The sequence below is a fragment of the Tursiops truncatus genome, chromosome 9, assembly GCF_011762595.2.
Source record: "Tursiops truncatus isolate mTurTru1 chromosome 9, mTurTru1.mat.Y, whole genome shotgun sequence".
Lineage (NCBI taxonomy): Eukaryota > Metazoa > Chordata > Mammalia > Artiodactyla > Delphinidae > Tursiops > Tursiops truncatus.
This window is the reverse complement of record NC_047042.1, coordinates 49,037,411-49,060,006: the sequence shown is the minus strand read 5'-3', so window position 1 is coordinate 49,060,006 and position 22,596 is coordinate 49,037,411. Positions and strand designations below refer to the sequence as shown.

Below are 22,596 nucleotides of genomic sequence, written 5' to 3'. Positions count from 1 at the left end.
TCAGTTATATTTTGATGGTCTTTAATGAAAATGCTTATATTTGCAGAATATTTGTCATTTCTTAAAGGGTCTAATAGGTTCTGAATTTATGCTGCAACTCATAAATTTGTCTGTAATGAGAAAATGCCTCAGAGATAAAAGAGGCACTTATAAAAAAAACATAACTAAGTTTTGTTAGTTAATTGATTCCTTGAATCCTATAATGTAATATGTGAAAATATCCTTATTTTTTTTTCTCTTGGTTGAAACATATTATAGATAAAAATTTCTTGTGTGGTAGACCATGTCCTATCTGACAAATATCAAATATCAGAATACAGTATATAAATTTAGATCCCTGTTTAGAAAGTCGAGTGTGTAGTTTTTGCCTTTAGAAGAAATGGATTTCTAGAAAGAATTTTCTTACTCCTGGATAAATGTAAAGAATACATGATTAAAAGTTTTTTTAAAGGGACAGTGTTTATGCTCATATTGTATAATAGCTTACTTCTCATCCAGGTTTATCATATTGCTTTCCTAATGTGGAAATTTTAAATACACTGAAACATGTTGATTAATAAATGCTTTAAAGACAATCAAGTTAACATTAATTTTAACATTATTTAGAGTTATTAAATTAAAATGATTCCTTAACATTATTTAGAATTCCAGCATTGATTTTAGAATCTCTATTTAAATACTTTTATTTGAGTTTGTAGTTAACCATCAATTTGTGTGTGTGTGTGGGGGGGTACATGTGTATATAAACTTGCTGTAATTAGAAAACAACTTTTTTACAAGGTACGTTGAAACATTTCCATCCAAGTGAGCATTATATCCTTTAAAGTGGTTACCTTGAAGTTTCAGTTATGTAAGATGAGTAAGTTCTAGAGATCTGTGATACAACATTTTGCCTGTAGTTAACAATACTATACTGTGCACTTAAAGTTTTTTAATGGTAGATCTCATGTTGTAACCACAATGGGGGAAAAAAGTAATTACATTGAAAGCTATTTACAGCTGAGATAGTGTTCATTTGACACATGTATTCCTGTAGATTTTGTTTTAAAAATTTTTTGTCCTATTAATTTATAGTCACCCCTTGTTTAGAATTTTTAAAATAATGGCCTGATTTTTTTTTTTTTTTTTTTTGCGATACGTGGGCCTCTCACTCTTGTGGCCTCTCCCGTTGTGGAGCAGAGCCTCCGGACGCGCAGGCTCAGCGGCCATGGCTCACGGGCCCAGCCGCTCCACGGCATGTGGGATCTTCCCGGACCGGGGCACAAACCCGTGTCCCCTGCATCAGCAGGCGGACTCTCAACCACTGCGCCACCAGGGAAGCCCGTAATGGCCTGATTTTTAAGCATTATTGTGGATCTGATTTAATGTGTAGCTGCAATTTAAAAAGAAACTAAACACATCATTTGAAACTTAGTAAACCAATGTAATTTTAAAGAGGATTATCTCTGAATATGAAAAATTTTAAATTGGGGAATAATATTAAAATGATTAAAAAGTATAAGAAAAATGTGTACTAAATTTTTGTTAAAAATCATTAAATCAAGAGTTTTGTAATTCGAAAGAACTTTAGCCATTATTCCATCTCTTCCTCTAATTAGCTGTATAATCTTGAACTTGGACCTGAATCCCTCTGGACTGCCTCAGTTTCCTCATCTGAGAAGTGTGTGATTTGGACTGGGTGCTATAACTCTCTAGTTTTGGTATTTGTGATTCTTTGATCTAGATCGACCCTTTCATTTTACAGATGAGGAAATGGAGGCATAGGGAATCAGGGGACATTCCCAATATTATGTAGGAAGTTAATGGAATATAATGGATTAAAGTCGAGCTAGGACTAGAAGATGTATCATCTGACCTCAGCATGTATTTTTGTTGTCAGCTTCTTGGTATATGAAGAAAAATAAATGAAAGTTTATAGACATCAATATAACAAAGAAAGGTATATCTTTTATGCTTGGATTTCAATGTATTCACATAGACTATCTCAAATGGTGCAAGCTATTTGACTTAACAACAATTAGTTTTTATGAATGACTTTATTAAAACTGTACTCTACTAGGACTTTTGCTGTTGTGTAAAAATTTTTAGAATTATCATTCAAATTGAAGTTATTTAAAAAAATTTTCTGTGGAGTTCCATAAAGTAAGCCAAAAGCAGCTTGATGCAGATAACACTGTTTTAAGTGACATCAGCGACTGAGTTGTCTTTAGGAAAACCTTTGAACATGTATGTCCAAGTTTGTGCTTTCAGATAACTTGCAAGATTTAAAAATGAATAACCTAAAAGAAAAGAATAACCTAAAGAATAGGATTGTTTTCTATACTAACTACATCTGCATTGATGGAATATGTTTATGTACTTGAATTTTATTGTTGTGGCTAAAAGGGATCTGACTCCTTTTTTTTTTTTTTAAACATCTAGGAATTTAAATTCATGGAACAGTCACGTTCCCCATCAGTTTCACCCAATAAGCAACCATCCTCAACTTCCTCAAAAATGGTAACCTTGTTTGAGCAGTACTGTAGTGGTGGGAATCCATTTGAAATTCAGGCTGACCACAAAGATGAAGAAACAGAAGACGTCCTGGCTTCTAATGGGGTATGTGGTGCTTTTAAAACATACTGTGGAACGTTAGTGGGATTTTCGTATTGAGCGTGTTGTACCCGATGAGCAAGGTAATTGACTAGATTTATTCATACATTTACCACCCACCTTCCTACCTATATACTTAGACACCTGTAATACTACTTGTACAGGTAATGAATGGCTTTCCAGTATGCTTTGTTGACATTGTCCTTTTGAATGATAAGTTTTGCCTTTATGTTTATTTTATGCTGTTATTAGATTACTTTATGTTCCTACCAGGTTACTAATTGAGTAGGAGCATAGTTTATTCACTGCATAATTATATGATTTATTGGATAGACAGATGTATGAAGGAATAGATCATCTGCACTTTTTTCTCAATGCCACTTGTTGGGTAACTAAGGAAGTCATTTTGTTCCATGTCCTCTTAACTGAAACAGGGTAATGTCTTGTTTAATTACCTGGCAGGGATATTTTGAGGATTTAGGAATACAATGTTTTAACAGCACTCTGAGCAGCTCAAAAAACAGTATAAACTAGAAGTAGTGTGAGTTAATGGAAAGGTTTGCAGGCAGATGAATGAATATGACCTTTATTATTGATTAGCTGTGTGGATCTTGGCAAGTTATTGTGATTTTGTGACCCTCAGTTTCCCCATATTTACAATGAGGAAATACTTACTTCACAGTTACCTGTAGGGCGTTTTTACAGTATTTAATTTCCAGAGGGACTAGGTATAATTTTTATTTTAGATTTGATGAAGTTGAAGTGAAAACTGTTTGGGTTTGACAAAAATCTGTTGAATTTGTCTCCATATTTTTGGTTTGTTTTTGTTATTAAGTGAAGATATAATTTTAAAAATATTGTCATGAAAATATACCACTATCATGTTTTATCATGAAGTAGAAGTTATTCCATAGAGAACCATATTTAAAATTATAATTTAGTGATTCTTTGTGATATTTTGCCTCTATAAAGTAGACTAAACTGAAAGGAATTAAGTCATTCCAATATTTTTGAAATAATATATCCCTCTGCACTGGTGATTTGTTAATTTAAATCTCGCATAGCATTTGATTCTCATTATTTCTGGCAGTTGTGTTCAATAAAGTAAGCACGAACTCTGAATTAACAAATACAGAACCGTTGTTCTTAAGCAAAATATGGGATTAAGTATCTGCAAGCCTCTGGTCACAACATTTTCACCAACTGGTCCATACACAACCTTGTTTTATGTGTGTTTTTCCTTAAAGACACCTAATTTAATATAGTGCTGATTCGTTAACATTGAACACATGACCAACAGCACTGTAACTCATGCCTGAGTGAAGCTTATCTAACATATGTATTTTTACCTTAAGGCATATTACAGTCTTCTCGCACTTGGGAACACTAGACAGCACTTTAGTACTATGATTGGGGGGCATTCTGAACAGTGAAATCACCAGCAAAATGTACAAAAATTTTAAGAATGTGACACTAAATAGACTTTGAAAAGGGCACTTGCTTACAGCAGGAGAGCTGAAATAAGAAGGTAGACTGTCGCCTTGCTTGCTCTTAGCTGGGAACATGTATGTAGGGTGACTCAAAAGTGTTTGCCACTCCACATGGCACATATCTGTGAATGACCAAGGAGTGTCATGAAGTATTGATGTTGGGATTACAAACTGTATCGAGTAGGGAAATCTGCAAATAAAGAATCCTTGGAAATGAGGATCTGTTGTACTGTGGAACTGACCCTAGTTTGTGTAGAACACCCTTCTGAATGCCACCAGGATCACATTGTGTACAAGTGAGGGAGAATATCTCTAATGTTTGTTTGTAGTTATTAGTGTGTGATATAATCTTCACAGGTACAGCATAAGTCCTGAGGGTCAGGGTCCACATCTTAAAACAGCCTGTTGTAATGCTTTAGACTCTTAAAAAATAGTTGTTGAATTGGGGGACTGACTTCTTCCCTTATTGTCATTATACTGGTCTCCTCAACTGGCATATGGGGACAAAACTTCCTCATAGAATTGTTTTGAAGATTCAGTGAGACAGTTTATGGAAGCACTTAGCCCAGTACTTGGTTGAAACTCAATAAATGTTAGCCATTATTTAATCATATTAGTTTATAATACTAATCAGCAATGATGATGGTGGTACTGCCACTGCTTCCTTTGTTGTGCATGGACTCCACTGTCTTGTCCCTTGCCGGCACTGGGCCATGGTGCCAAAAAGATGAAAAGGCACTCTTCCTCTCAAGAGCAAGTCCACCATTTTTGTCCTTGCTCTCAGTAGTCCATAGGTGCTAAGCCTAATTTTCTAAGTTGCCCTTGGAATTAAATCTCATCATAATGAATTAGATAGAATATTAGCATGTGTGTTGTGTTTAATTAAGCTGACTTAATACTTCCAGCGTACCAGAATTGTATTCTCAAGCTTTTTATAATGAACTAGCAAAATGGAAATAAATAGGATGAAACCACTTGAAGGAAGAGTTTTTTTAATCAAATAAACACTCTTTTCCTGTTCTAAGGTCTAGCAGGGTATGTGTTTGTTTTCATTTGTTTATATGGAGATTCTTTTGGGCATTTATAAGCATTTGAAATATAATGTTTGTATTTTCTTTTGAGCTGGTTAAGGTAGGATGATAACGAAGAAAATGGAAAGTTAATATGATTTCTTGATGGCAAAATTAAAGCTCAGTTATTAAGAACTTTCATCCGTAATGTACTTCTTATAAAATTGGATACTTTTTTACTGTGTTGAAAGACTCCAAGAAAGGTTGGTTCTTCGTGCCCATTGTTGAATAATATACTGTGTTCTTTTCAGTATGAATCTGATGAACAAGAAAAAAGTGCCTATCAGGAGTATGACAGTGACAGTGATGTTCCTGAGGAACTAAAACAAGATTATGTTGATGAGCAGACAGGCGATGCTCCTGTGAAAAGGTACTTATTCTTGGAATTTATGGTACTTCTCATTTTATGTTGCACGTTTAACATATAGGATTTACTTGAAAGGTTAAGGAAAAAAACTCATGAAACTTTTCTTTTGGTTATAGTGTCATGTGACAGAAGTTACTGTTTGTTTTTTTTTTAAAACATCTTTATTGGAGTATAATTGCTTTACAATGGTGTGTTAGTTTCTGCCTTATAACAAAGTGAATCAGCTATACATATATCCCCATATCTCCTCCCTCTTGCATTTCCCTCCCACCCTCCCTATCCCACCCCTCTAGGTGGTCACAAAGCACCAAGCTGATCTCCCTGTGCTATGTGGCTGCTTCCCACTAGCTATCCATTTTACATTTGGTAGTGTATATATGTCCATGCCACTCTCTCACTTCATCCCAGCTTACCCTTCCCCCTCCCCGGGTCCTCAAGTCTGTTCTCTACGTCTGCATCTTTATTCCTGTCTTGCCCCTAGGTTCTTCAGAACCTTTTTTTTTTTTTTTTTTGGTTCCATATATATGTGTTAGCATACGGTATTTGTCTGTCTCTTTCTGACTTACTTCGCTCTGTATGACAGACTCTAGGTCTATCCACCTCATTACAAATAGCTCAATTTCGTTTCTTTTTATGGCTGAGTAATATTCCATTGTATATATGTGCCACATCTTCTTTATCCATTCATCTGTTGATGGACACTTAGGTTGCTTCCATGTCCTGGCTATTGTAAATAGAGCTGCAGTGAACATTGTGGTACATGACTCTCAGCAATCCCACTACTGGGCACATACCCTGAGAAATTAATGTATTTTAAAAATGATTCCTGGAAGGCTAAAAATGTAGTTTTTTTGATAATGGGCATAACCCAAGAGCTCTTAATCTAGAGATCAGTGGTTTTTGCAGAAAAACAAACTTTTGATTTATAGAATAAGTGCCGCCTTTGGAGGCGGTTTATGCTTCACATAGATCAATTTATGTTTCACATTGATTTCCTTTTTCTCAAGGAGGAAAATAGTCATTTGTTTTGTATGTGGCTTTGCTGCCTCAATCTAGTAAATACAGAAAAATCTTCCCAATGTCATTGATATTTTGAGCCTTCTATTAAGGTTCCTATTTTTGTACTCGAGTTTTGTTTTATGATAAACTGTCTTCTTCAAAAACTATGATAACTGTATAAGAATTTTTGTCACCTTCTTTAAATTGGGCCTGATTCTGATTTGTGAGTGAGGTAGTTTCATGACTGAGTATCAGATATTGAGTGACCACAAATATACTTTATTTTTAATGATAGATTTAAGTATAGTCTTCCCTACCCTTTACCCCCAAAGTACCTAGTGAATACTTGATTGATTTGATACCCTGATTGATGTAATCTCTCACCTCAAAAGTGAACAACTCATATAATTGGGGATATTTTAATTGGGGAAATTTGTTTCCATTGATTTACACAAATATGTGGTATTTAATTATCTACATCTATGATCCATTATGAACTGAATAGAACTATTTTGTTGGACTTTTTCATTAGATGTTTTGAGTATGTTTTTACTAAAAGGAAAGGTCTAATTAAGTTGAAATGAACAAACGTCTGCCACTATATGTGTATGTCCTGGCATTCTTTGTAGGGTTATGCAGCCTCTTAAACTGTCTTTAACCTACCCCTAAGAAATAAACACCATGTAAACTACTGATTGCAGTTAACCAGTCGACTGTTATATCAATTCCAACTTCTAAGTGTCTCTTGAATTTATCAAAATTTCTTGTATTTCACTGCTACCATCCTAGTTCATGCAGAAATCTCTGGGCCAGATTATTGAATAAGCCTCCTTACCGTGACTTCCCATTTCCAGTCTTAACCCTTTCTAATCTGTTCTTGGATACAAATTTAGATTTTTCTTTTATATACAAATTTGATCATGTTATTTTCCTGGTTAAAATGTTTAATGGCTCACCACTGCATTTAAGATATGGTTCATACTCGTTATAATCATGAGGTTCAATTCCTTTCAGTGATCTGGCCTTTACTTACCTCCTTTCTTATCACATTTCCCTCTGCCCACTCATTCTCCAGGCTACCACTGTCAACTCCTTGCGCTTCTTTAAGCGTACTCTGTTCTCTTACTTCCGATCTTATTACATGTTGTCCCCTTTTTTCCTGTACTTACCATATAACTTCTACTTTTTCTTTGAATCTAGTGCTGCCCCCCAACTCCAGACTTTACCATTATACTTTATGCCTAATCCAGATTCTAAGGAAGGTATTTTTCATATTTGTAGGTCTGAAATCAGGATGCTTGGTACAGTTGATGTATAATTTTCCTAGAACATTTTTTTAAGTGACATAACTTCTTTTTTTGTTTATTATTTTATTTGTTTTTTATTGAAGTATAGTTGATTTACAATATTGTGTTAGTTTTCAGTGTACAGCAAAGTGATTTGCTTATACATATATGTGTATATATATTCTTTTTAAAAATTCTTTTCCATTATAGTTTATTATAAGGTATTGAATATAGTCCCCCATGCTATACAGTAAATGCTTATTGTTTATCTATTTTATATCTATTTTTATGCATCTGTTAATCCCACACTCCCAGCTTATCCCCCCCTACTTCTCCTTTGGTAACCATAAGTTTGTTTTCTATGTCTGCGAGTCTGTTTCTGTTTTGTAAATAAGTTCATTTGTACTATTTTTTAGATCCCACATATAAGTGATATCATATAATATTTGTCTTTGTCTGACTTAATTCACTTAGTGTGATAATCTCTAGGCCCATCCATGTTGCTGCAAATGGCATTATTTCATTCTTTTTTATGGCTGAGTAATATTCCATTGTATACATACACCACATCTTCTTTATCTACTCATCTGTTGATGGACACTTAAGTTGCTTCGATGTCTTGGCTGTTGTAAACAATGCCACTGTTAACATTTGGGGTGCATGTATCTTTTTGAATTAGAGCTTTTGGCTTTTCTGGGTATATGCCCAGTAGTGGGATTGCTGGACCATGTGGTAACTCTAGTTTTAGTTTTTTAAGGACCCTCCATACTGCTCTCCATAGTGGCTGTATCAATTTACATTCCCACCAACAGTGCAAGAGGCTTCCCTTTTCTCCACACCCTCTCCAGCATTTATTATTTATAGACTTTTGATGATGGCCATTCTGACTGGTGTGAGCTGATACCTCATTGTAGTTTTGATTTGCATTTCTCTAATAATTAGCAATGCTGAGCATCTTTTCATGTGCCTGTTGGCCATCTGTATGTCTTCTTTGGAGAAGTATCTATTTAGGTCTTCTGCCCATTTTTTGATTGGGTTGTTGTCTTTTTGTTATTGAGTTGTATGAGCTGTTTGTATATTTTGGAAATTAAGCCCTTGTCAGTCACATCATTTGCAAATATTTTCTCCCATTCTATAGGTTGTCTTTTCATTTTGTTTATGGTTTCCTTTACTGTGCAAAAGCTTATAAGTTTGATTAGGTACCATCTGTTTATTTTCGCTTTTATTTCTATTGCCTTGGGAGACTGACCTAAGAAAACATTGCTACAATATAGTGACATAGCTTCTTTTAATGGTTGTTAATTAATGTCTGAGAACCAAAGAAATACATTATAGTACCTTATTTCTCTGTTTACTGATTTCTCTTCCCCTCTGGACTGTAAGCTCTGTAAGGACAGGAGGATAATCTCTATATCCCCAGCCAATAAGTGGTAAGATTTTCAGTAACTAATTGGTGATTTTCAGTAACTAATTAGCAAATTAGATCCTAAGCTGAGTTACTTATTGATTTACTACTTGACAACCCTAACTGCAAATCTGTTTTGTTTTCTCATATTAAGCGTTTCTCGAGAGACTCTAAAAAGCAGGAAGAAATCAGATTACAGTCTAAATAAAGTGAATGCACCCATCTTAACAAATACAACACTGAATGTAATAAGACTTGTTGGTAAGTAGCTACACCTTAAAAAAAAAAAACATTATTATAGCAGTTAAATTAGTCTACATTTGTTACCAAATGGGTTTTCATTGGGTACTCCAGGGCCCACCACAGTGAATGATTTAAGATGGTCATATGTCAGTGCCTTCTCATCTTAATTGTTCCAAATAGTATAATACTAATACTAATGTCAGTTTTTCTTTTTTAGTTAACTACTTAAAATTTGTATCTTCCACTTTTCCTAAAATATTCCAATTAATAGAAATGTAGTGGAAAAATTCTCTGTGAGTTAGAGGTACATGTAGGATGATGATAATACCAGTTTTATATTTGCACAATATTTTGTACTTAATTGTTTCATTGATCTTTGCAATCTTCTTGTCAGATAGGCAGAGTGATTAGTGGTTTTCTGGCATTTTCAGACACAAGAGTTCTATAAGCTAAATGTTCACACCATAGGAAATGTTCTTACTACAGATAAGACCTTTATTGATGATTTTGTAGAAGGCAAATAGCATGAAGAAATGCCGTAAGAAATATTTAGGTTTGAAGATGTTATGGATTTTTTAATATCAGTATTTCAAAATTTTATATGCTATCTCAACCTTTGTATTTCACAAATAGGTCTGTACATTTGACAAATAAGTTATAGAGATGTCTTCTCATGTTAATTAAGTCATCTATACCAGTCAAGAATCTTAGTGATTTTCTGTAAAGATCTCTGTCTTCTGTTTATGGAGATGATAATTTCCTGTTGCCTGGTTTAATTACTCTTAGCTCTGATAAAATAGTCTGTGTTCCTGAAGATAATTTCTAAATTTCATTAATGAATAGGATAAAGAAGACTTTTTAAAGAAGTCCCACTTTCTTTTAGGGAAAATAGTGTGGAAAATTATAATAATGAACTGAGCAGAAAAGAAAAATTATGTATTTTTATGACACAGAAAAATGACAGATTCTAAAGAGCTATTGTTTGGCTGATTATTGCTGGGGAATTAGCTTTCCTTCTTTATCCAAGAATGCTAACTGAACCTAGCATCATGAGTTAGTCTCTAGAATTTACAGAATCAGAATTAGAAGAATTCTGAAGAGGTCATCTGGTATAATTTACCATAGAATGAGCATTTCTTTCTTTACTGCATCTGATATGTGGTGGCCATCTAGCCTCTGTTTTATGTCTTACAATTGCTGGAAGCATATTACTTTGGAAGACTACTCATTCTGCTATTAGACTGATTTAATTGGTAGAAATCTTGTCCTCATGGTAAACCAAAATCTCTATTTCTGTCTCTGTCTCTAATTCTACCCTCTGGTCTTAGTTATGCCCTTAAAAGCAAAAAGAGTAAGTCTATACTTTTTTCTCCTACTTTTCCATGTGGTCACTTTTCAGATATGTGGTGGTAGGTATACTGTCCTTCCTTTCCTTGTACTTTCCCTTCCCCAGTCCATTCTTCAGGGTCAGTGTGCTCAGTTGCCTTGTATGGTCCTCACTGATGGATATTCCAAAGTCCTTGTCATCCTCCTCAGTCTTCGGTACTCACTGTAGTTTTCGGTGTCTGGATACACGCTTGAGATGTAATTGAATGAAGTCAGCTTTTGCTCGGTTATTCTGAAGTAACAAAACACCCTAACATATCAGTGGCTTTCAACCCAGAGGTTTATCATGATGCATATTGACTCCTGATCATCTTAGTTCTGCCCCATGTATGTCTTCATTCTGAGATGCAGGCTGAAAAAGTAGCACCAATCTGGGATTTGGGGAGAAGAGTAGAGCTGAACCATGTTATGACTCTTAAAGCTGCCACTCTGATGTGCCACCCTGACATGTCACTGGTCATAGCAAGTCAGGCTTGACTGGAAGAGAGAAGTGTACTTGTACTTCTGTCACAGGAAGGCACAACCAGTCCAGGGCAGTGGACAAGGATGCATAATCCTCTTACAAGAGTGGAGGTGGGGAAGAGCAGATAATTGGGGAAAATTATACAATCAACCACATTTAAGTGGTTGTATAATTTTTTTTCCTTACCTAGATCAAAACGGACTAGAGGTCATCATATTGCTTTTTACTGTAAAAGACATACATTCACTCAAATCAGATATAAAGCCACAACGAAATTGAGGAGGGGGAAGTCATGTTTTATTCAGTTCAGTGCAGACAAATCCAAATCTTCACTTCTTGATAGGCATAAGGAAATGAAGAAACAATGCCTTGTGCTATTCTCATTATCTAAGAAGGGGTATTATAATGACAGAAGTGTGCTGCTGGTGCTAAGTTCAGAAGACAGTAACAACGAATTCTTATATAAGGATTACTGACCCACACAGTGGACACTGTTTTCTAACAGTGGACTTACAGAAACAGAAAAGCTGCATTCTTATGGGCCTTTGGTAATCAGCCATATAAAGCCAGAGCAGTCCTGAATAAAACCTTACTCAGGGAAGAGAATCTGACCGTTGTCATTTCAGTCTTCTTCCCACTAGATCTTTTACTAGAGTTGCAATTAGGAAACAAGGCCTAGTATGAAAATTTAACTTTCATGTCTTTCCATTTAGGGCTGGGAGTAGGTGCTGCCATTATTCCCCAGTAGACTTTCATGCCTACCACTTTCTCCCTGGGATGTCTTTATCTTCGTATTGTACATATTCATAAAATAGAACTTTAAGGGAACCACTCACTAAGGGGTCTCCAACTAGTAAATGCACTATTCCAACCACGGTTGTTATTGCATAGAGGTGCTTGAAGACTATAAACTGACAAAAGTAATGTCTCTTCCTACAAGGCCAGAAGTACAGTTGTGTGAATAAGATAGATTAATTTTTGGTGCCTGGGAAGATGAAGGAACTAATTACTCAGTGGTTGGGAGACACATTTTAGAACATTAAAGGCATATTCAAAATGTTGTTTTTAAGTGATATTTATTTGGCATGATTAGGAGATATTAAACAAAAGAGTGTTAATGGGGCTTCCCAGCCCCAGGTGGTACCTAAATCTGAAGGCTTGGCATTTTTCACAAGTGCAGAGGACCAATCAGAATGCTTGCTTGTGAAAAAGGAAAATCCTGTTAGCCTGATGATTTCTTGCAGACAGAGACAGAGAAATTTTAGGGAATGTGTCTCATCACTGAAGTAGCCTTGGTATCCAAGGAGGCAGCTCTCACTTGAGCGGGTGTGATAGGTCTGAGGGGCAGAAGATAGGTTGCCGAAACCCATGTTTGTAAAACCTACAGACCTTACAACAAAACTATTACTTTAGCAGTTGGAAAAAATACACACCAGCACATGCACAGGACTTAACATTAAACCAGAATATGTACATAAGGGATATTTAGTCATACTGTGGCTGAGTTGCAGTGTATATGATGAACACAGAAGTAGGAGGGAAGAAATCTCTTTCATTGGTACATTCTTTTAGGTGGGGCATTGATATTTTTATTTTATCATGGAGTGTTTTAAATTGAAAAAGTAATGCATGAAAATGGTTAAAAATTAAAATACCCTGAGGTATAAACAAAACTCCTGACCTCCAAGTCTCCTTCCTCATTTATAGCATTTCCAGTTTGCCTTTATGTGCTCTTTATACCCGTTGATGATCTCTCAACTTAGTGCACTGTATTAAGGATAACGAACGTCCTTCCAGCTCAGATTCTGTTCTTGCTTTTGCCCCATCAGATTGTCAGCTCCTACATGAGGAGAGAGTTTGTCATCTTTGCAGCATATAGAGCACCCCGCCAAGTGCTTTTCGCTTTTGTAGGTGCTCAGTATACACTGGACTGACAAAACTTAATTTGTAAAATCTGAGTGTCAGAGAAACACTTTTTGCTCCTCCCTTGTAATAATCCACGACGGAAGGAGCCTCTCACCCCCACCCCCGACCCATGCACTTGTGTGTACACACACACACTTCCAGCACTTCTTTTTACCCTGTGTTCCCTCCTCTGCATAGGGGTTGTGGCTCACTGACTGAATTCCCCTGGGCCGCCTTTCCTGTGGTAATCACGCTCCTCTCTCTGCATTTCCTACGATGAGCTAGTAAGTCAGGCCCCGACCTGTTCCTCTTGGTTGTAGTCCTTGTCCATCCATGCTGCTACTTGCTTGGTTTCTTTGCCAGTCCCTCTGTGTCTCTTTCCCTTGAGTATAAGGACTCATGGTGTAGATTTAGGGTGAGAGAGGGTTTTTTTTTAATTGAAGTACAGTTGATTTACAATGTTTCAGGTGTAAAGCAAAGTGATTTAGTTATATATAGATATATACACACATACATATATACATACATATATATGTATATATTTCTTTTTCAAATTCTTTTCCATTATAGGTTATTACAAGATATTGAATATAGTTCCCTGTGCTATACAGTAGGTCCTTGTTATTTATTTTATATATAGTAGTTTGTAACCCCAAATTCCTAATTATCCCTCCCCCGCTTTTGGTAACCATAAGTTCGTTTTCTATGTCTGTGAGTCTATTTCTGTTTTGTAAATAAGTTCATTTGTATCATTTTTTTGGATTCCACATATAAGTGATATCGTGTGATATTTGTCTTTCTCTGACTTTGCTTAGTATGATAATCTCTAGGTCCATCCATGTTGCTGCAAAGGATGAGAGTTTAAACAGTGCTTCCCCTGTGAAGCTTTTCCTCATCTCTAGATTAGGCTAGATTCCCTTCACGTAACATCCTGTATATACTTCTCCCTTTTTGCATTCATCATAAGTATATTTATTTTAAAATAATAGCAGAGGTAGCTAAGACTTCTTGCTCTTTTATTATATGCTGTGTAAACGCTTCACATGAATTTTCTCATGAATTCGTCATAGTACCCTTTTTACAAACTAAATTGAAGCTCAGAGATAAATAACTTGCCTTATGTCTGTCACACAGCTGGTAAGTGGCAGAACCAGGTTGTCTGATCTTAGAGCCAGTACAGTCTTAACTTTCATGCTTCACAGCCAGTGGAGGACATCTGTAGCATTAATCCCTGGACAGAGTTCAGCAAGGTTATAATACAGGTTGGAGGCAGGAGGAGAACTTCTCACAGTTTGTAATTTGGGAAGAGACATCTCTTGTGGTTATCTGGGCTATGTATTAGGTAACCTTCCTCCGTGTTCCCAAAGCATGCTGTGTCCACTGCTCTCTCTGTGCCCTCTATAGGGAACTCTGGAGAGGAAGAGAGAGGGTGGTATGCATCTGAACCATATCTTGAGCCACTGACCACATTTTTCCAACTAGGCTGGCTAACTTTAGAACCATGCTTCTATTTTTTATCAAGGTAGCACCTCTCACAGCAACACATTAAATAGTAAAGAAGAGCTTGCGGTGAAAAGCAGGTGTCTCCCACCCACCCACTGCTCCCTACCAGGAGTGTGAAGGCAATCTCTTGGTTTGTTTCTGTTTGTTTTTCTTCTAGTTGTAATTGCCCAGAAAAGGGTGATAAGAAGGAAATGTTTTGAATCCTTGTCAGTCTAAATATGTCTTTATTCTGCTCTTTCAGGGAGTGACAGTTTAGTTGGCTATAGAATTGCCGTTAAATATTACTTTTCCTCAGAAAGTTAAAACTTCTAATGTTCTATTCATTTTATTGTATGTGAATTTCTTCTCTCTCTCTCTCTCTCTCTCTCTGAAACCTTTTAGTGTTTTTTCCCTTGATGTTTCAAAATTCTCTATTGATGTATCTATGTGTGAGTTCTTTTTCATTAAGTGTGTTGGGTAGTTCATGACCCTTTCAATCTGAAGGTTCATGTGCTCCTCAGCTGTGACTGATACTACTGTTTCTTTGAGGATTTCCACATCCCCATTTTCTTTAATCTCTTTCTTTGATTTCCCCTTACTCAAGTGTTTAATCTCTTAGGTTGGCCCTTTATGTCTGTCATATTTTTCTAATATTTTTCTGATATTTTTCTATATTCTTTTTGCTGTACCTTCTGGGAGACTTCCTTTTTCCCATTTCTTTAATTTTTTATTTAAAAAATCACATTTTTAATGACTTTAAATCTTTAAGAACCCTTTATAATCTGTGTTTTTTCCTGCCATATTCACCTTTTATAGGGTTTTATGTAATTACTGTATTTCTCTTCCTTACCTTCAATTATTTTATTTTCTCTGGGACCAGCTTTTCTTTTTATGTTCAGTCTCTGAATTTTCCTCATGGGCCTGGTGATGTTTGATTATTCTTCCCTAAAATAGAAGGCCTATATAGCCATAGTGGGTGTTCTCTGCTAACTAACTAGAATTGTGTTGGAGCTGGCTCTTTCTCCTTAGAATGAATGCTGACTAGGAACTTATGTATAGAGTAGGGCAGGTCTGGGTGGATTTATTGGTAGCCTTTACATTATGGGGACAGATCCCTAAATTCCCAGAATGAGATAGATTTTAATCTGTGGTGCCAATATCCACACTAGAAACCTTCGCTTTTCTAATTTATTTTCTTAAGTTTGCTCAATTTGGGGGGTGGGGGGGCTTGTTTATTTCTTTTGAAGAGGAATCCTAGGGGGTTTTATTGTTTTTGTCTGTGGGAAAATTCTGGCAGCCTCTACATAGTGTCCCCCCTTATTTGTGGGGGATATGTTCCAAGATGTCCCCTGTGGATGCCTGAAACCACAGATAGTAGCAAACCCTATATATACTATGTCTTTTCTTATACATACATACCTATAATAAAGTCTAATTTATAAATTAGGCACAGGAAGAAATTAACAACAAAAACTAATAATAAAAATAGAAAAATTATAACAATATACTATAATAAAGTTATGTAAATGTAGTCTCCCTCTCACAATATCTTATTGTACAGATTTAATGCCTTTGCCATTTTAGCTAAGCACTTATCGCTGTGGCTGTATCTTTTGCAGTCTGAGGTGTGACAACAGAACTAGCATGAATTTCTTTTTCCTTCTTCCAAATTTCACAGATAGAAGATTCATTCTTACCACAGATCTTAGCAACCTCACCATACGACTTTTCTTCTTTCTTTATTAAGTCATGAGCTTTCACCTTTTCACTTGAAAGAAGCACTTTACAACTTCTCTTTGGCATACCTGAATTGCCAGCATCACTACTCTTGCGTTCTGGGGCCATAATTAAATAAAATAAGGATTACCTGAACACAAGCACTGAGATACCACAACAGTTGATCTGATAACTGAGATGGCTACTAAGTGACTAATGGGCAGAATGTGCGGGACAAAGGGATGGCGCCAGATGGCACGAGATTTCATCATGCTATTCAGAACAACACTTGATTTAAAACTTATGAATTGTTTATTTCTGGAATTTTCTATTTAATATTCTTGGACTGAGGTTGACCGTGGGTAACTGAAACTGCTAATAAGGGGTGGTGGGGGGCTACAGTAATAACTGCTGGGGAGGAACAGTAACTGGGGGCATGTGGACAGGTAGTTTGTCCCATATGTAGACCTTCAATTAATCCATCCTTTCTCAGCCCTATTTCTTGCTCCTGTTCTCTTGCTGTAGCTGCTGCTTCTAAGCAGTCACATCCTATCGGACAGCTTCCACCTTCTTTGTGGTTCTCTTTGCATTTTTCCATCAGCTTGTTTCCATCTACTGTCTGTCATCTAGTACAGGGGTTGGGAAACTATAGCCTGCAGGCCAAATCAATCTGACTGCCTGTTTTTGTAAATAACGTCTTATTGGAATACAACCATGCTCATTTGTTCACATACTGTCTGTGGCTGCTTTTGTGCTATGACAGCAGAATTGAGTAGTTGAAACAGAGACCAGCAGAGATGAGTCTCTGCCACAGAGACTGAATGACATACAAAGCCTAAACTATCTAGTCTTTGGTCCTTTACAGGAAAGGTTTGCCAACCCCTAGTCTAGAAATGTTTTGAGATTTCTCATTTTCTGGTGATCATACCTACCTGCTGTTACCTTCTCACCCACTTCTCTTCATAGATGTTTTAATTCATTGTAAAATTCTCTTTTAGTTCAGTAAGTCTGAGGGGGTGCATAAGTTCCCTCAGGCCTCCAAAGGCCTACTCTGCCCTCTTGAACTGGAAAGACAGAGTTCTCACTCTTCTATATTTGAATATGCTAGCAGCCTGCTTATCAATGGCTGCCTTCCACGTATGACCATTTAAGGTCATGGAAGGAGCTCTGTGAGAGAGCAGAGACTCTGTGTAGTTCCTTGTGTCTTAACACAATGCCAAGAACATAGTAAGCTTTCAAAAAGTATTTGTTGAATGTATTGAATGAGTGAATGAATATAATTATGTATTTTTTTCAGAGCATTTGGGACCATCTAGTTTTTTTTTTCCTTCTGAATGCACATTTAAAACAGCTTTTACCTATTAAGAATTCATTTTTATATCCTTTCTTAAGATGAATTATATGAACAGTGGTTCATCTTATTAGGAATGGAGAGGAGCTTTTTATTCTGGATATGTATCAACCCTGAAGTTTGCATCCTTCCTCATTCTACTATTCACCTGTTTAAAATTTTCTTTTATGGATAAAAGTAATATAACATTTTTTCATTTTTTTCCTTTACAGTATCACATTATTTAATGTGTAAATAGTTACAGTTTAAATAGCTATATGTTTGCAGTCAATGAAATATCTGCAGTGATCCAGAATGTTCTAGGAGCATACTATCAAATTTTTTTCAATTGAGATTTTTTTTTTTGAGATATTTTTTTAAATGTCTGGTTATGTGAAATAATTACAAAGAATGATTCTGAAACAAAAGACTTGTAAATAGGAATAAGAACAGAATCTAAATTGTATAGTTTTTACTTTACGATGTGTATGTCTTCCTAACCATCTATTATTTAGAATCATTTCTCATGTAAATTAAGACGGATGGACTGAGTTCTTAGATAATAAAGAAATGGTTTTGATAGTAGACATTTCCATTAGAGTAAATTTGTCATTTTTTCCTACTGCAGTTAATGTGTTTTCTCTTGAATCCTGGTGTCCTCAATAGTACCAATTTAAAATTTATAGCAGTTACATAAAGTAGAGCCAGCACCTGAATTATTTGCTCATTTGGAAATAAAACAAATGGCCTGTTTTAATATCTTCTGCAGAAGAGCATTTTTTTTATAGATATGCTTCTTTCCCTATTATTTCCTATAAAAAATAAACACAATTAGGGACTCATTATTGTTTATTATTTGATTCAGCCCATCTCCCATGCACCCTTCAAACACATTAACAAGTTTATGAATGCAGGCATTTTGGTTTTAAAATTTTTTTCTGTAACTGTGTTATATGTTTAGAGGAAAAAGAGTGTAATTTTGGCATCTTCCGAAGGAAGGAATGAGGAAGATATGTTCTTGGCACTTTGCGAGTATTGAGCTCTTGAGTGATGTAGTGATAAAGAAATGTTCTTAGCCTCTGACACTAGATTTCACAGGGCTAGGATTCAGGGGAATGGGAAGTGTCTTCCACGTGTCCTTTTTCTTCTTGTTTTTTTACTTTTGCTATGTGTGTATAAGCTTATGAAAAGACCCCACTCTTCCTCAAGTACATTGTCTTTTGTTTTATTACACCTAAACATTTTTGAAGACATTGTTTGAAATGGAATCTCCAAGAAATGAGGAACTGTGTTGTTTGTACAGTGTCATTGTAGAAGAGTTAGTTTAAGAGTTCCATAAATATAAGACAAACAGTAAAATATAATGATATGAAAAATCTTCGTAGGTATTGTTTTATATCAGTGCCATCCAGTAGTACTTTCCAAGATGGTATAACTGTTCGTATCAGTGCTGTCCAGTACAGTAGCCACTAGCTACAAGTGACTGTTGAGTACTTGAGGCATGGCTGGTGTGACTGAGGAATGTAATATTTCATTAAAAAAATATTTTGGTAAAGTAATTTTATGGTTTCTTAATAATTATAGACTAACAGATTTTAATTTTCTATTTAATTTTTTTTCTTTTCAGGTAAATATATGCAGATGATGAACATTCTTAAACCAATTGCTTTTGATGTTATCCATTTCATGTCTCAGCTATTTGATTATTACTTGTATGCAATATATACCTTTTTTGGTCGGAATGATTCAGTAAGTCAACCTTTTGGGGGAGGAGTCTGTTTCTTTTAAAATTTATTTGTTTTTGTAAATGTAAAATTCATTCTCTCTGTATAAAATACATAAATAATATTACTTTGAAATTATCCATAAAAAATCCAACATATTATTGATATTAGCTTTTTGTGTACCCCATCACCTTATTTAAAATACATTAATTTTAAGCTTTGATATGATAAACATATTGTATGTTATTCAAATTTTTGGCAGAAAAAGTACAGCATCAGTTTCTAACCTTGACATATTTTGGTGATGAAAAATGTGCAGGTTGCCTTGTTTAAATCTGGCCCAGTGTGTAATTATTACACAGTAAATGAGACATTTTAAATATTGGCTAACAACCTTAGCAGGCACTACTACATTCAGAAGATAACGGCAAATATTTATTTAAAATAATTGAAAATCTTTGAACTGAACCTGCCACAGAATTAATTTTCCTGCACCTCCTTTTTGTGTTTCCGAAGCTCTTGTTGAGTTTATCTTTTTCTACTCCTAAGGAGAACAGCACAGTATTAAGCAGGTAACTGATCTGTTACTTGGGAATTATTATGTAGTTCACCTACATGTTTGACAGTTTTTCGTATAAAAGTATACTCATAATACTAACTTTTCACATACTATATTTTGTACCTTTTCAAAAACTTGTGAATTTTAATGGATAACTACATTCATCATATAAATGTTCATAGTCTTGCTGTGATTACAAGTATATCAAAGACATGATCTTTTAATATGGGATCTGAATTTCCTATGTTTTTAACTCTGCAAAATTAGAAAGAATACTAATATAATCAGAAACTAAGTTGCTGCAGAATTTATGTTGCTTTAAAATATGTACTAATCCATCACTCTCAATAAATAAATACTAAAGAAGAAAGACATTCTGGAGTTTTAGCCAATTGTCAGGATCGTTTAGTCTTCTACATGAGCTTTACTCTGTCTTCTTGGACTGTGCCTCTAGACCAGTGTGGTCTAAGAGAAGTTTTGCAGTAATGGAAATATTCTATATTTGTACTGTCCAATATGGTAGCCATAAGCCATAAGTGGCTTTTGAGCACTTGAAACGTGACTGGTATGACTGGGGACTGAATTTTCAATTGTACTTGATTTTAGTTAGTTTATCTTGAACTATAAATAACCACACATGACTTGTGACTATCATATTAGTTAAAACAGTTCTGAACCACAGTTTTGATAAGATGTGTTCAAGTAGAGTCCGTCAGAAACTTTTGGAACTGAGTGCTTTTGGATGTGACTTTCTAGCTGATTAGATACTGGCACATATTTGTTTACAGTGGGGTTCACTAGAAGCTGATGAAAGTTAGCCAAGTGCAGGTAGGTGCTCACTGTAAAGTATGCTGCATATTTTATTTAAAATCTGTTATGTTTTAAAGAAAACATTACTCTGATATTTTATATTAAAAGCATTTTTAATCCTGTAAGACTCAGTAAAAGCCATTTCACTGTATTCAAACAATATTGTTAATTATAAGGGTTTCTTTCTATATGGATGTTCACCCATATGCTGTATTAGAAACAGTGTGTATTCTATGAACCAGAACAAAATGTGCTTATGAGCGAGTTTGTATGAGTGAATACTGCATTTACTCGACCTCTTACTTGCACTTTTTAACATGGCTACTGCTGCTTCCTTCCCAGAAGAGAGAGAATTGTATGAGTGAATTTAAATGGTTGCTGCTCATGGAAGAATAAGCATCTCATTGTGTCCTGGGGGTTCTAGAAAGTCATTGTCTGGAAGGGGGGACACAGTGTATGCGTTAGGTTAAGGGATTTTTTTCTGTTCATACTAATTACTCCTGAAGCTCCTACTCTTCACTGAACTGGTTATAGCCTACTACATCATGTTGTAGTATATATCTAATCCATTTGATTCTATTATAATAATGGTACTCATAGTATTGCTTTGTCTTGCCTTGCCTCAAGCCTTCTGTTGTTCAACTCCTGAGTTATGTTTTCTTTGGTCCTTCCTGTTCATTCTTTTGTGAAGACCATTCTGTAGCTTACTTTAATGCAGTAGTAAGCACATAGTAGATTCTTAGGAGATATGGATTGATATCCTAATTATTTCTTTTTTCAATAATTTTATTTATTTGTGTTGGGTCTTTGTTGCTGCACGCGGGCTTTCTCTAGTTGTGGCAAGCAGGGGCTAGTCTTCATTGCGGTGCGTGGGTTTCTCATTGCGGTGGCTTCTCCTGTTGCGGAGCATGGGCTCTAGGCACACGGGCTTCCGTAGTTGCAGCATGTGGGCTCAGTAGTTTTGGCACTCGGGCCCTAGAGCTCGTGGTCTTCTGTAGTTGCGGCACATGGGCTCAGTAGTTGCAGCAAGTGGGCTTCCTTTGCAATGGCTTCTCTTGTTGTGGAGTATGGGCTCTAGGTGTGCAGGCTTCAGTAGTTGTGGCACACTGGCTCAGTAGTTGTGGCTCGCGGGCTCTAGAGCGCAGGCTCAGTAGTTGTGGCACACGGGCTTAGTTGCTCTGTGGCATGTGGGATCTTTCCGGACCAGGGCTTGAACCCATGTCCCCTGCATTGGCAGGCGGATTCTTAACCATTGCACCACCAGGGAAGTCCTATATCCTAATTATTTCTTATCCAAGTAAATCTTATGAGGGTTATTACTTGACAACGGTTTGTGAGCCTCATTTAAAGTTAACTTTCATGAATGGAACTGTTTTTTTGTAGAGAGTCTGATTCAAAATCTAAACTTTTAAGAATGAATTAACTTCCATTTCTGGGTATGAGGGACTGAGACCTTATTAGATGATATTTCCTGCAGAAAACAATGATAAAACCTGGATGTTTTATAAAACAAAAGGCAACTTCTTGAAGATGCTGGAGAGTGAACAGAAGCATATAGACTCTGGTGGGATTTCACGCTAGCGGTTGGGGAAAGGGAAACTATAAAAAGAAATTCTGGGCTTCCCTGGTGGCGCAGTGGTTGAGTCCGCCTGCCAATGCAGGGGCCACAGGTTCGAGCCCTGGTCCGGGAAGATCCCACATGCCGCAGAGCAACTAAGCCCATGCACCACAACTACTGAGTCCTTGTGCCACAACTACTGAAGCCCATG

The 22,596-nt window shown here is 36.0% G+C and overlaps 1 protein-coding gene across 8 annotated transcripts in view; it reads left to right on the top strand.

Annotated features, from left to right (window-relative positions):
• The window catches only part of VPS50 (VPS50 subunit of EARP/GARPII complex), a 141,539-nt gene that overhangs the window by 96,987 nt on the left and 21,956 nt on the right, over window positions 1-22,596 (top strand). For 4 of the 8 annotated variants that reach the window (XR_002174828.2, XR_004528121.2, XM_019927450.2 and 1 more), the window contains exons 18-21: window positions 2,422-2,598; window positions 5,404-5,522; window positions 9,364-9,470; window positions 19,362-19,483. Coding sequence is in view for 2 of the 8 variants with exons in the window: in XM_019927450.2 (XP_019783009.1) it covers window positions 2,422-2,598; window positions 5,404-5,522; window positions 9,364-9,470; window positions 19,362-19,483 (525 nt within the window). In the remaining 6 variants the exon portion in view is untranslated. The remainder of the gene's footprint in view (window positions 1-2,421; window positions 2,599-5,403; window positions 5,523-9,363; window positions 9,471-19,361; window positions 19,484-22,596) is intronic. The other 4 variants (XR_012333979.1, XR_012333978.1, XR_012333977.1 and 1 more) reach the window with 1 other exon arrangement.